At 36.5% G+C, this 15,122-nt stretch overlaps 1 protein-coding gene across 1 annotated transcript; it reads left to right on the plus strand.

The window, feature by feature from the left end:
• Window positions 1–232: 232 nt before the first annotated feature.
• LOC122495549 (solute carrier family 7 member 13-like) lies at window positions 233–14,817 on the plus strand. The gene is made up of 4 exons (XM_043601291.1): window positions 233–957; window positions 5,857–5,988; window positions 10,717–11,078; window positions 14,393–14,817. Exons 1-4 carry the CDS (start codon window positions 291–293, stop codon window positions 14,666–14,668), a joined length of 1,437 nt encoding a protein of 478 aa, XP_043457226.1. The 5' UTR covers window positions 233–290; the 3' UTR covers window positions 14,669–14,817.
• The last annotated feature ends 305 nt before the right edge of the window (window positions 14,818–15,122 follow it).

The following is a 15,122-nucleotide window of genomic DNA, read 5'->3' on the forward strand; positions in this document are numbered from 1 at the left end:
CAATTCAATGGCATTAATTATAGTCACAGTGTTGTGCAACTATCACCAGGTATGTTTGAATTTTTAAATAATTAACATGTGAAACATTTTAACTCTGGCACTCTTTAAAAGAGTTTACAGAATCTTAGAACGATTCACAAGTTAATTATTTTTAAAACAAAGTTAAGTGCAATAAAATGCTTATGTAAATCAACAAAGCATGCTGCAGAAGAATCATGCAGAAATGTATAAAAGTTAGCAATCCACATGACATTTTTATATTACTTTGCAGGATAAAAAAAAGAAAAAATATGCAACTCCTGAGGTCAATAGGATTTTTCCATGGAAATATTTTATTATTTTGTGTCACAACAGGTGCAGGAATCTTTGTGTCTCCTAAAGGGGTATTAAAATACTCTTCACTGAACATAGCTGTCTCCCTGAGTATTTGGGCTGCTTGTGCTGTTCTGACTATCATCAGCGCTCTCAGTCTTGCAGAGCTGGGGACAACTTTCCCTAGAAGTGGAGCGCCTTACTATTTCCTCAAAAGATCTCTTGGATCCTCTGTTGCTTTCCTCAGTCTTTGGATCAAATTTTTTATTTATCCCTTAGGAATAGCTACGCAAAGCTTGATAATATCTACCTATATAATTCAGCCTTTCTATACCAGGTGCCCAGCTCCAGAGCTACCAAAGAAATGTCTAGCTTTGGCTATTTTGTGGTCACTGGGACTTCTAAATACTCGAGGGGTGCTAACAGTGGCTTGGTTTCAAACTATCAGTGTTTTGATGAAAATCACTATCCTCTGCTTCATTTCCCTTACTGGGATTGTACTGTTAGGGACTGGGAAAAAGGAGAATGTGGCCAAGTTTGAGAATTCTTTCGACGCTGAACTTCCTGGTGCCTCACAGATTGCAGAAGCCTTACTCCAAGGATTGTTTGCATATTCTGGTACATCAATCCTGATCAACATAGCAGGTAAACCCATCTCTGAAATACTTTTGTAGCAGGCTGAAAGTTTTGTCTACAGTTCAATAGAGAAAGATACAGCCGATTTGTTTGGTTTTTGGAATTCAATTTGATCTTCTTTGGACTAGTTGGATATATCACAGTTTAGTCATCACTAAACCTCAGTATATTACCATTTATATGGAAAATATGGAATTTAGTATTCTTCAGGTCATGTCCCTTATTCAAAATGTGGGAATTTATAATATAAAGTTTTCAAAAGGAAATTAAGATCACTCTCATACATTACTACATTTCATTCTAGCATTTTTTCAAGACATTTTGAGTTAAATATCAGTGATGTAAGAAATACATTAATATAATCTATTTGTAAAAAAAAGACTATCACAGATATATATATATATATATATATATATACATACCCTATATATATATATATGGATATATGCATATATGCATATATATGTATATATATGCATATATATATGTATATGTATATATATATATACATACCCTACCAGCAATGATAAAATGCCACATCCTAATTTTGATTCCATGATATGTCTCAGGGATCATATATAATTAATATATGATCACATTAGTATAATCTATTTGTAAAAAAAAGACTATCACAGATATATATATATATATATACATACCCTATATATATATATGTATATATGCATATATGCATATATATATGCATATATATATGTATGTATATATATATATATATATATATATATATATATATATATACATACCCTACCAGCAATGATAAAATGCCACATCCTAATTTTGATTCCATGATATGTCTCAGGGATCTTTCTATATCAGTTCTTAGTGACCTAACACATTTTTTTAACTGCTGCATAACTTTCTTTAGGATGGCTTTACCACACCTTCACATTAGTATGTGTTTAAAGTTCTTACAATTTTTCACAATTACAAGGAGTGTTGTAATGCCCATGTTTCCCTGTGCACATGTACTGTACGGCCATGTTGCCCCCTGAAATGTTATGATACCAAGAGAATGTGGTAATAGATGCATAGCACCCTAGAGTAAACAAAAGAATTAAATAGAAAATAATTCATGATATTTCATTTGCCTTATAAAATTATAAGAATATAAAACATTAAGAAATATAGTAAATAGCGAAGTTGTATAAAACTTCCAAGCAAAATCTTTGCAACAATTTCTATAAGAAACTTGAACTTGGGGAACCTGGGTGGCTCAGTCTATTAAGTGTCCAGTCATGATCTCACCGTTCCTGAGTTCGAGACCTGCAACAGGCTCTGTGCTGACAGCTCAGAGTGTGGAGCCTGTTTCAGATTCTGTGTCTCCCTCTCTCTCTGCCCCTCCCCTGCTTGTGCTCGGTCTGTCTCTCTCTCTCTCTCTCTCTCTCTCTCTCTCTCTCTCTCTCTCTGTCAAAAATAAATAAACATTAAAAATTTTTTTTTAATTTAAAAACCTTGAGCTTGTTCCTCTACATGTCACACTACTAGTATAGATTTTATGCTTAAAATATCTGTAATATTTTATCAAAACTTTTCATTATGATTTCTTAGAAGCGCTGATTCTCAAATCATTGAAATCTGTGATATTCCTTGATTATTAAGATATTTGTTCTCTCATGTAGATTATTAAAAATTAAGATAATTTTTAAGGATTTTATCATTTTTCTTTTTTAATAATTGACAAAGGTAATGTTTTCATTTCTGGCAGTGAAATTAGTGAATTTTTAAACCAATATCAAGGTTTTCCAAATAAGGATAAGGCTTTAATTTATCTAGCACAAATTAATTGTCATAGCAATCATCTTGCAGCTATCTTGGACATCAAAAAAGCACATGAAATACTGGACATATGTGAAGGCCGAGTTTCATGGGTCACCGACTGGATCTGCATCCTTCAGGGGCCACTGAGTCACCTCACTTCCCCAGTCATGTTGGGTTATGAGCCACGGTCCTTGGACAACTGAATCCAACTTCCTCCAGCAGTTTCTAAAAAGCCCTTTCCTACAGTGGGCAGTTATGTGTTCTGCAAAAGTAAATACCCAGATATTAGTATCTCTCTAAGGTAGAGCATCTCATTAGAGCAAGCAGGAAGGTTCTTGATAGTAATCATCACCTGAAGATACAGCATAATGCAGCTATAAACCCAATTTGGGATCTTTTTGGACTGCTCATCTCAACCTCCTACTCCCTGACTTGATTTGTTATCAAAACAAACTAAGCCTTGAATTAAGGATGAGCATCCCATACCTAGCACTGGTAATGAAATGTGAATGACTTCAGATCAATATGGTGTTTGAAAGGTCTACTGAAATTTTCTGGCTCTGCAGACTATTAAAGCAAAAGGCCCAATAAAATGAGTGTAGTAATTCCATCAGATCTTGTGGCCACTTGCATGGGACTGGCTACCATTACCCACTTTGTTAACTTTATTTGTAAGTCTACCACACCAAATTTATACATCTGGCTTCTTGTATACCAAAACAGGTTAATCCTTGTGGTGAGAAAGGAACCCGTGTGCATTGTTGGTGGGAATGCAAACTGGGGCAGCCACTGTGGAAAACAGTATGGAAGTTCCTCAAAAAATTAAAAATAGAACTACCCTACGATCCAGTAATTTCACTACTGGGTATTTATCCAAAGAATACAAAAACACTAATTCAAAAAGATACATGCATCCCTATGTTTCTTGCAGCATTATTTACAATAGCCAAATTATGGAAGCAGTTCAAGTGTCCATCAGTAGATGAATAGATAAAGAATATGTGGTATATACACACAATGGAATATTACTCAGCCTTAAAAAGAATGAAATCTTGCTGTTTGCAACAACATGAGTGGATCTAGGGAGTATAATGCTAAACTAAACAAGACAGAGAAACAAATACCACATGATTTCACTCAAATGTGGAATTTAAGAAACAAAACACATGAACAAATAAAAAAAGAGACAAATCAAAAAAACAGACTCTTAACTATAGAGAACTGATGGTTACCAAAGTGGAAGTGGGGGGCAGGAGGGGTGAAATAGGTGAAGGGGATTAAGAATACATTTATCTTGATGAGCATTAAGTAATGTATAGAATTGTTGAATCTGTACACCCAAAATTAATATAACACTGTATTTTAACTATACTGGAATTAAAATTTAAAAATAAAAATAATTAAATTAATTTTTAAAATAAATAAATAAATAAGGATATTTAAAATAAAAAAAAAAAGAGAGGCATAACCCTGGCTAAAAAGAACTATTTCTCTCGAGTTTGGTCCTCAGATTTTCTGATCTGTCATATTCCTGGCCAAGTATAAACAGAATAGACAGCTTATGTCCAGATTCATATGCTAGGGCCTCCTAAAGGGACACCACTGAACCGCAAGCACCACCATACATCCTTTAATTTACGTCTGAAATAAGAAATTATATTGGCTCTCAAAACTATTAGTGCATCCATCTCAGTAACAGGTCTGATGAAATTAAAATGAGTCTCTAGTGACATAGACAACCGTCAGGAATTGAGTTCTATCCACGTAACAGCAAAAGAACAAAAGTCCTCTGCTTCCATAATATGACTTGTGTGACTCTTGCAAGGGAGCATCAGGGAAGATGACATGAAATGCTGTGTAGAAAATCAGGATCACTTGACACACATTCATCTTCACAACAATTTAAAGAAACCCTCAGATTTCGTAATCTGCTCCAAATTCCCATTGCACTAAGGAAATCCAGGAGATAACTGCAGCATTGGCTGACCCTCAGAGGAAGTTGCATTAATAATGGCACCATAGGCTCAGATTTGCATCCACTCCTCGTCCAAAGATCTGAAGAGCAAGATCTAGGGTAACTTTTAAAAAGGCCAGTTCCCCAGATCCTTGAGGAAGGTTTCTGAGAACAAATGGTAACTTTTGGCCCGAGCTAGAAATGTAAATAAGAGACGGGAAAAGGCCCATTAGACAAAACTTTCCCCTCACCTTATGGAAAACCTAAACAGGAGAGTCTAAGCAGGCAGGGCACCTACCACAGGCTGCTCTTCTGTCATTGGAGATCAGAGGACATGGTCTTAGTCTGCACTGAAGACAGGAATATGGTAGAAAACACAAACTAAGAATCCACTGCTTCCCTGGACACATTTAAAACTTGGTAATACTCCCTGGTCTTAAGGATGTGACCAACGTTGGGCATGTTAGGGACAAAAGAAATTTTCCACATTAAAACCAAGCAAGTTGTAAGAGACAGTATTCCTAAAGGAATTTTTTACTGTTCATTTGAACAGTGGTGGGAAAAGAGTAAGATGAGAAAGAAAGCATTAATTTGGTACAAGTTAAAACTTTTTTATCTTTTACTCTTTCTTTCTCAAAGAAAATAAAATGTTAGTGTTAATGTAACATTTTATAGTTTCCCAAAGTGACAGTTAAAATTATTAGTCACTTTTTATGGGGCATCTGGGTGGCTCAGTCGATTAAGTGTCTGACTTGGGCTCAGGTCATGATCTCAAGGTTCATGGGTTCAAGCCCTGGGTTGGGATCTGTGTTGACCACTGTGAGCCTAGAGCCTGCTTCCGATTCTGTGTCTCCCTCTCTCTCTGCCCCTTCCCTGCTCATGCTCTCTGTCTCTCTGTCTCTTGAAAATCAATAAACCCGTTAAAATTTTTTAAAAAATGTATTAGTCTATTTATGGGATAATTTCGGAATAATAATTTTTAGCAAAATAGTACAAAATAATGAAAAATCTAAGCTTTCAGGCACAATTTGTGCAGGACCAATGTAGAATCAGTCCATGTAGATAAGGAAGCATGAATCCATGAACAATACTTTCTCCTCTTTTTATTATAAAGAACTCTTCAAAAGTCCCACAATAATACTTCCTCTTCTGATAACTTTATTTGTGTTTTTTAGGAGAGATAAAAAATCCTGGTGAGAATATTCCCAAAGCTCTGATTACCGTTCTTCCCATGGTGGCTGTTGTTTACGTATTGGTGAATATATCCTACCTGGCAGTTTTGACCCCTCAGGAAATCATCTCTGCAGGTATGAATGTGTCTAGACAGAGAGAAACCAGTCACTACTACTACCTACTCTCAATAAACATTGACTCCTGTACACTGTAGATATGTTTGATACACCCCTAAAAACAAACATGATGTATTCATGCTTTGGTTGTTATAAGGAAAGGAAAAATAATCACCTAAATGATCTATAAAGAAGGGGCATGTGCTAAGGGAAAGATCTAAGGATAGTAGAATGTGAAAAGCAAGAATTAGAAAGAGAAAGAGAAGGAGGAGAGGGCTGCAGAGGAGAAAGGGGAAAGAGATGAAGAGAACCAGGAGCAAGCACAGCAAGAAGCAAAGAAGAGATATTTTGTTAGAATTTCTACCCTTTAGGGCACACCCAGATACATATCCTCAAAATAACTGTTTGGAATAGGCAGTGCATTCTTCATTTTGTAGATAGGGAAACTAGCTCAGGGAAGTTAAGTAATGGACAGAGTTAAGATCCCAAACTGGGTCTCCATCATGCTCTTCTTATGATAAAAGCGTGTGTCTTGTCCAGGTTACTGAAGGTAGTGGGTTGTAAACGTGGACAGCAAGTTGCAAGATCTGATCTGAAAAAAAATACTCTTCCCAATACCTCTAGGTATGGTGCTCAAAGTTACATTCCTGGTAACTGACAGACTCAAAACCAGGTGGTCCAACTCCAAAACCCATGTTCTCAACCACCGCACTAAAATGCCTCAATTTACAAACAAACCAAATCAAAGCCCTGTATCGCCACCACTAGGAGGGATTATTATCAATGCAAGTAATAGTATGTATATACATTAACATATATCAGATAATAAGGTATATTAAAACAAATAATGATATAGTAGACACCATAGATGTGACTAAACAGAGCTATATCAAAAGGTTAGTAGTAAATGGTGTCATGTGAATGATAAAATTACAGTTTTTATTTCCTTTTTTATATTGTTTCATATTGTTCATATTTCCCATGATTAGCATGTTCCACTTATGATCAGAAAAATATCATTTTTCTAATGTGAAATAACATTTCCACAGAACCAACTGGTAAACTTTTATGAAAACACCAAGCCTTTTTTTTTTTTTTTGGAAACCCCAAGCCTTTAAGAAAATGCTAAATTACATTGTTTACTTTAAAAAGGCAGAGTAGTATTTGAAATATATTTTAAAAATTCCATCAAATTTTAATTTTAAAAAAGGCAGTTACTCCTGAAAGAAGAGAAGTTATCTAGAAAGTTCATTTACTGATACAACTCACTCTTTAAATATTCTAGATAAAGTCCAAGTAATACACCAATAAAAACATAAACTATAAAAATATTGTATAGAAAGACAGGAACAGAAGTATCTGACCGTGTGCAAATATAGTGCATGTGGTTTGGGAGAAGCTGTGACTAGAGCCAACATACTGGGATACTCAGGTAACTAGAATTTCCCTGCAGTGGAGGGGTTTTCAAAGCAAAGGTCACAAAGAGGATTAGTCTGATGTGCAAAGCGTTTACAAAAATAAGTTTTGAAATGTATTTTGAAAAAAAAAACTATACAAGTTTCAAAAAGTCAAAAGGTGGTTTTATGCATCTTCTCTGACACTAGTACAAAAATGTTATGTTGCTTCTAAAAGGAAAATATAGGTGCACCTAGGTGGCTCAGTCAGTTAAGCATCTGACTCCTGATTTTGGCTCAGGTCATGATCTCATGGTTCATGGGTTCAAGCCTCCCATCAGATTCTGTGCTGAAAGTGGTTGGAGCCTACTTGGGATTCTCTCACTCTCCCTCTCTCTTCCCCTCCTCTCTCTCTCTCTCAAAATAAATAAATAAATAAATAAATAAATAAATAAATAAATAAATAAATATTTAAAAAAAATAAAAGGAAAATGCAATTTTTTAAATGTTACATTAAAAAAATTAATGAGGGGCGCCTGGGTGGCGCAGTCGGTTAAGCGTCCGACTTCAGCCAGGTCACGATCTTGCGGTCTGTGAGTTCGAGCCCCGCGTCAGGCTCTGGGCTGATGGCTCAGAGCCTGGAGCCTGCTTCCGATTCTGTGTCTCCCTCTCTCTCTGCCCCTCCCCCGTTCATGCTCTGTCTCTCTCTGTCCCAAAAATAAATAAACGTTGAAAAAAAAAATTAAAAAAAAAATTAATGAAAAGAAAATATAAGTTTTTAAATGTTTAACTTATTTTGAGAGAGAAAGAGAGTGGGGGAGGGGGTGAGAGGCAGAGAGAGAGAGGGATAGTGAGAGAATCCCAAGCAGACCACACTGTCAGCATAAAGCCTGATGCAGGGCTTGAACTCATTAACTGTGAGATGATGACCTGAGCCAAAATCAAGAGTTGGATGCTTAACCAACTGAGCCACCCAGATGCCCCAAGAAAATATAAATTTTTTTAAGTTATTTATTTTTTAAGAGAGAGAGCACACACACAGGGAGTGAGGGAGAGAGAGAGAATCCCAAGCAGGCTCCACACTGTCCACACAGACCCTGATGCAGGGCTCCAACCCACAAACCATGAGATCATTTCCTGAGATGATAATCAACCAGCTGAGACACCCAGGTGACCCTAAATTTTGATAAGTTAATAATAACATGTTACTATTACACCTTCCCACAATTTGGTCTACAGGAATACAGTAGTAACACTAAAGGAGATTTTGTTTTAACTATTAAAATGAGAGACAGAACTGTAATTTGCCTTACACCCACTTCCCAACTAGTCAGCAAGTCCTGTAAAACTCTACCCCATTAACAGCTCGTCAGGTATTTCCCCCTTCTGCATGCCCACTCAGTGTCTAGACCCTCATTTTCCTCATCGGGCTACAGCAACAACCTCCTCATTTGTACACTAACTTCTAATCTCCCTCCAATCCAGCCTCCACTAAGTCTCTAGAGATGATGTTATAAAACGTAAATCTAATCATGTCACTCTCCTGCTTAAACACTCTCTGTTTTGTGTCCTGCTGCAACCACCCCGTCACCACTAAATACACAAATACCAACTTCTAAACTGACCATTGCAGGTTCTCCAAGATCTAAGCAAGCCTAACTTTCTGTTAGGTGTGCACGAATACCCTCACCACATATCATCCTTTCTAAACAACTTACCATTTCCAGGTTAGACACTCTTATCTCTGCCTCCCCCACAATGCCACCTTACCAGCCTTAGATGCCTACCTTGTGATGGATGTCACACTAGTAAGATTGATTCTAAGTTCAATATCCTTTGAGCCCTGACAAGTTCCTCCTAAGTCTCATTCCAGTCTTAGAAAGTTTGAAATGCAATTTAAAATCATGAAATGGAGTATAGTGAATAAACTTACATTATAATTGCAATCATCTCTCTGAATTTTAGGGTTGTTAACATTATTAATAAGAAATTGTCGGAATTTTAGAACCGAAATACCTACAAAACAAAGCTCAATGTTTTCAACTTTGCAAATAAATTATTAGAGGCAAAACTGTAGGTGTCAAAGCACTTGCAATTGAAAAAAAGAAAAGAACTAAACCACCATCAATTCATCACATTATCAATGAAAAAGACCAGTACATCATAGGTAGTAAAGATAACGCAATGGTATCATATAATTTTGAGCTCTACCTTAATTATAATCAATGGCCAATAATTTTGGAGAAATTTTGCAGTATAGTTGATGCCCTCACAACATAATTCCTTATGTTTCTAGTATCAGTTATTTGCCTTAGTTAAGCATCTATATTTACCCCCATTGAAAATCTTCTATTCTTATTTTTAATTATAGTATTTGTGACTATCACTCATCTGTTGTTGCCAAACAAGCCTTCCCAAAATGTACTGATTTACAACCACCACTTATTTGGTTCACAATTCTACAAGTTGGCAATTTATGCTGAGTTCAGCTAGGCAGTTCTGGTTCTCTGTTGGAGTCATATGTGTGTCTGCAGTCCCTTGCAGTTTGGGTAAGCAGCTTTATTGAGGTTAGCCATGATTTCCTGTTTCTTTGGGGACTCAGCTTGTAGGTTAGCTTGAGTCCTTGGAGAAGCAAATGCCAAGAAAGAATTAAATGTGCAATGAATTTAGTAAGAGAAATGCTTGTGTTAGAGAAACCAAGAAGGAAGCCAAGTAAGGCTGGGAGAGCCATGGGATCACAAAGCGAGTGTGACCCAAAGCGAAGAAGAGAAAGAGGAAAAAATAAGTAAAAACACCCTGGACTGATATGCTGTATAGGAAAGGTTTGGCACATCTGCCAGGAAGCCCTTTAGCCAAAGCTGGCCATCAGATAAATAAGTACTTCTTAGTGCCTCTACCTCACAGATATTAGCTGGGAACAACCTGTGGGAGCATGGCTTTGGTAGAAATGCCACAATGTATTTCTTTGTGCAGTAGCCAGGGCCCTAGGTCAATTATGCTCCCTGTATTTGGAAGTCTATAAGATGCATATTCAGGCTCCAAAATTACTATGGTTTGTCTTTCACAGACTAGGTTGAGCTTGTTCACATGGTAGCTAAGCAGGGTTCAAGAGAGCAAGCAACATGTGATACTTCTCAAGGTATAGGCTCAGAGCTAGCAAACTACTACTTCCAATGCATTCTACTGGCTGAAATAGACCACGAGGCCATATTCAAGAACTGATAAAGAAACTCCCTCTCAGAAGAAGGGGCCAAGTCAGGTTATAAAGAGTACAGATTCAAGAAGAAGTGAATAATTTTTGCCATATTTGCAATGAAGCAAAAGTGACTGACTCTTTTGAAATTTTTTTTAGATGCTGTTGCTGTCACCTGGATGGATAAAGTAATCCCTTCCATGCAATGGGTCATTTCTTTTGGGATTTCAACTTCAATAGTTAGCAACATATGTTGTACAGTGCTTTCAGCATCGAGGCTGTTGTACACAGCAAGCCGAGAAGGACAACTGCCTTTGATCTTCTCCATGCTTAATAACTACCTCAGTCCAACTGTTGCTATCACCCAGATAATCATCTTAGCTTCTTGTCTTCTTATAGCCTCAGATTTAATCAATTTAATAAAATATTCAGGATTAGCAACCTGGGTTTTAAGAGGGCTATATATGATAGGTTTACTTAAACTAAGGTACCAGGACCCGAATCTACCCAGACCTTATAAGGTAAATCAAGATAAAAATGTTAATATTAACTTTCTACTGTATTTCTAGGAATATAACTTTTTTAACCTATAGGGGATGCTTCTAATCAATTAGAGTCCAATTTATGAAATATCTGATCTGGATCTCTATGTTCCAGTTTACTGATGTATAATTGGCTGTATGAGCTATTTTTGGCTTGTTTCTTATTGAGTAAAAGGTCAAAATTGATTCTCCACAAGGAATATAGTTATCACTTTTGTTATTTTCCAGGAGCTAGACAACAATGCTTTTGGGGGAAGGGGGGGAATATTGACCCAACTCAAAATCATCTCTTCAGTGCACAACCCAACATAGGTGATATGGCATTCCATTCTTAATTATATCCTTGATGGAGTCCTCATTTTCTACAATAAGATCAATAAGATGTTAATCTAAGCCTCAGTTTGGATTATTATAAACATTGTGAACCTTAACTTAACTTGCAAGATAACATCACTACCTCCTAGATAATGTCAGTAGGGCCCTGTAGGCTCCTAGAGTATCTTTATGCAAAATATACAAAAGCACCCCTTCCTCTAGGCAGACATAGCTCTGTGCCCAGGCACAGCCTAGTGAAGAAAGCACAAGCTAGATATTAGCTCCACGCTGCTCCATCAGATGGGAGCACTTGTGCATATAGTGACTACTTAAACAATCATACATATAAGAAATTAAATTAGACTCATTTGAAAAGACCATTCTGACAATAGCATAGAAAGTGAATTAGAAGGCATGAGTAGAGGCACCTGAGTGGCTCAGTTGGTTAAGTGTCCAAGTCTTGATCTTGGGGTTGTGAGTTCAAGCCTCAGGTTAAAAAATTAATTAGTTAAAAAGGAGGCATGAGCATATTCAGGTCAAACAGCCTGCAGAGGTTCATTTAGTCACCCAGTTTAACTAAAGAGAATTCTAAAACTTAGAGATTAAGTAAATTACTCTGGCTAAAAGATAGCAGGCTGGAATTTAAACTAAACAGTCTGATTCCAGAGCACATATTTTTGTTATATTTATTTTAAAAAGACTGGTGAATATTTTATTCTGTAAAGGACCTACTAAGGAAATTTTTTCTGATCTTAGCATCAAGAATACTTAGGCCTCTCCTAAATAACTGATTTGCTTATACCTTATGATGGACAGATTTCAGAATCTATATGGAGCTTTGTGGCATGTGTTTTGTGAAACAAATTCATTCTTTATGTTTATTTCCCTCTCTCTTATTTTCATTTATTTTGCCTTGGTGTAATGTAAGACATACCTTGCTACAATGTAAATCCTAAGAGGTTTCAAATAGTGTTTGTTTAATTCTTTAGTTGTGTCATAAATATAATCAAAATGGCCGTTTAAGATATTTTCTGCATGTAGAGATTGTGTACAAAGTAAAATGAGAGTCCCATGTTTCATGCCAGTGACCATAATAACCACTTGAGTATGCTTTTTAAAATATGAATTCCCACGGCGCCTGGGTGGCGCAGTCGGTTAAGCGTCCGACTTCAGCCAGGTCACGATCTCACGGTCCGTGAGTTCAAGCCCCGCGTCAGGCTCTGGGCTGATGGCTCAGAACCTGGAGCCTGTTTCCGATTCTGTGTCTCCCTCTCTCTCTGCCCCTCCCCCGTTCATGCTCTCTCTGTCTCAAAAATAAAAAAAATAAAAAAAATAAAACGTTAAAAAAAATTTAAAAAAAAAATAATAAAATATGAATTCCCAGACTCACTCTTGGGAATTCTAATTTAGTCGATGTCAGTTGGGCCCTAAGAGTTTATGTTTATCAATTATCTTGGGGCTTCTTATGCAGAGAAGTCCACTGACTGACCGTATTTTAAGACACACTAGTCTAGACAATCTTCACTTTCTTCCCCTCAAAATGGCTCCCTCTTTGGCCATTTCTCCTCTTGAAAAAAGTGAATGACAATATCTTGGATTTGAGTCATCTATTTATTCAACAAATAAGCAGTAACTATCTGCTATGTTTCAGGTACTCTACTAGGCAGTTCAAAAAACCCATTAGCCTCAAAGAAGTGTAAGAAATGTATACAAATCACTGTTCTAAAGTTTATTAAGAAATGTCATTTTGTTGGGGCAACCTGGCTGGCTCAGTTGGTTGAGCATATGACTCTTGATCTCAGGGTTGTAGGTTTGAGCACTATTGGATGTAAAGATTACTTAAAAATAAAATCTTAAAAAAATATTTTTTTAAAAAAGAAATGCCATTTTGTTGAGCACGTTTTACTGAAGTGCCCTGTGTACAATGCTCACAAAGACTTCAAAAGACCAGCATTAGATAAAACCTCATTTTGCAAATGGGTTGGAAAAGACCCTTTTTTCCCCCAACTTAAATGGCAACGACACACATATTTCAGGAATATTTGATTAAAAAGCTCTGAACACATTTATCTATCATGGCTGCCTGCCCACCATGTAGCTTCCTTCAGTTGAAACAGGGTGCAGGGCCCCAAGGGTCTCACTGTGCAGTGACAGCAACCCTGGACGCTGGTGCAATGGGCCCCACAGGACTCGCAGGGAGCCTCCTTCTGGCTCCCTTCGCAAATAGGTCTGAGGACCAGATTAATTAAGTAGCCCAAAGTTAAACAGCTGAACAGTGGCACTAAGCTCCCCGGAGAGGAATCTTCTGTATCTGTCTTAAATACCTCTGTGTCCCTAGCATGGCAAGTGGCACATAGGGATTCAGTAGATATTTCTTGAAGGAATGAACAGTTAAGGTTGCAGAGCTTGCATTTCCAATCAGACTTTTCTGATTCCAACATTTCTGCTGTTTTTATTATGTAATAGTGCTGCTCTAGGAAAAATTGGTACATGCCTAATTAAAGAAGCATTATAACCAAATATTACGGTTATGCCAAATTCCCAAAACTAAGAATGCTTCAATGACTAATACTAGAACAGAATAGTTAATTTTTTATTTTTGACACTGATTTCTTATAATGTATCTCTTTTCCCATGCTTGAAAATAAAGCACTTATTTTAGTAATAAGTTGACAATATCTGATGAATAGAGTAGGCATTCATAAAAACTATAGAATAAATATAAATAAATAAATACTGTTCCACTTTTTACACTCATTTAGTCTGCCATTGATGTACTTTCTATAATACACTACTGAGACTGTCTCTTTAAATATATTTGAAAATATATTTGCAGTTTTCTCCCTCGTGTTTTGAAACATTTGTTCCAAACAGAAAGAGAATGTTCTTATATAGTTTATAGAAATTTTGAACTTTTGAGGAAAAAGTCATCACTAATCTTAATCTTAATCCTTTTTTTTTTTTTTTTTTACTTTCAGGTGCGTTTGCCATTTATATTTGGATCCATAGCTATATCTTTGTTTCTAATTTTGACACCAATGATTCATTCTCCTAAAGTAGAGTATATCTATGGGTTTATCTTTATTTTCAGTGGACTTCTGGGTTACAGGCTTCATGTTCACCTTAATCAACGTTCTGTTTGTTTTGATAAAATCACTTGTTATTTACAATTATTATTTAATGTTTCACCACCTGAAGACCAAGATGAAGGTATTTCAACAGGAAAAAAACATCTTGAAGAAATCTTTTTGTAAATAGGCAACCCTAAATCTGTTAAGTGGTTAATGACTAAGCACATTCAATCTTTGCTTTAAAATGTATACACCCACGGGCACCTGGGTGGCTCAGTTGGTTAAGCATCTGACTCTTGATTTTGTCTCAGGTCATGATCCCATGGTTTGTGAGACTGAGCCCCATGTCATACTCTTTGCTGACAGCATGGAGCCTGCTTTTCTCCCTCTCCCTTTCTCTCTGCCCCTCCCCTGCTCATGCACGTGCATGCACATGAGCTCTCTCTCTTTCTCTCTCTCAAAATAAATAAACATTAAAAAAACAAAAATTATATATATATATATATATATATATACACCCTCATAGATACAAAACCTCCCCCTTCATACCCAATCCCCAACTACATGTATCAAATCCCCGCCCAGCTACGTATTCAAATTCTTTAAAAAAACATTTTTTTTAATGTTTATTTATTCT

The sequence above is a fragment of the Prionailurus bengalensis genome, chromosome F2 (genome assembly GCF_016509475.1).
Source record: "Prionailurus bengalensis isolate Pbe53 chromosome F2, Fcat_Pben_1.1_paternal_pri, whole genome shotgun sequence".
NCBI lineage: Eukaryota > Metazoa > Chordata > Mammalia > Carnivora > Felidae > Prionailurus > Prionailurus bengalensis.

Excerpts from the sequence above, each read along its gene's own strand:
- LOC122495549 (XM_043601291.1), top strand. The coding sequence starts at position 291 with ATGCAACTCCTGAGGTCAATAGGATTTTTCCATGGAAATATTTTATTA. Across the intron at positions 5,989-10,716 it reads TCAGGAAATCATCTCTGCAG|ATGCTGTTGCTGTCACCTGG; the intron begins GTATGAATGTGT and ends AATTTTTTTTAG. Across the intron at positions 11,079-14,392 it reads ATCTACCCAGACCTTATAAG|GTGCGTTTGCCATTTATATT; the intron begins GTAAATCAAGAT and ends TTTTACTTTCAG.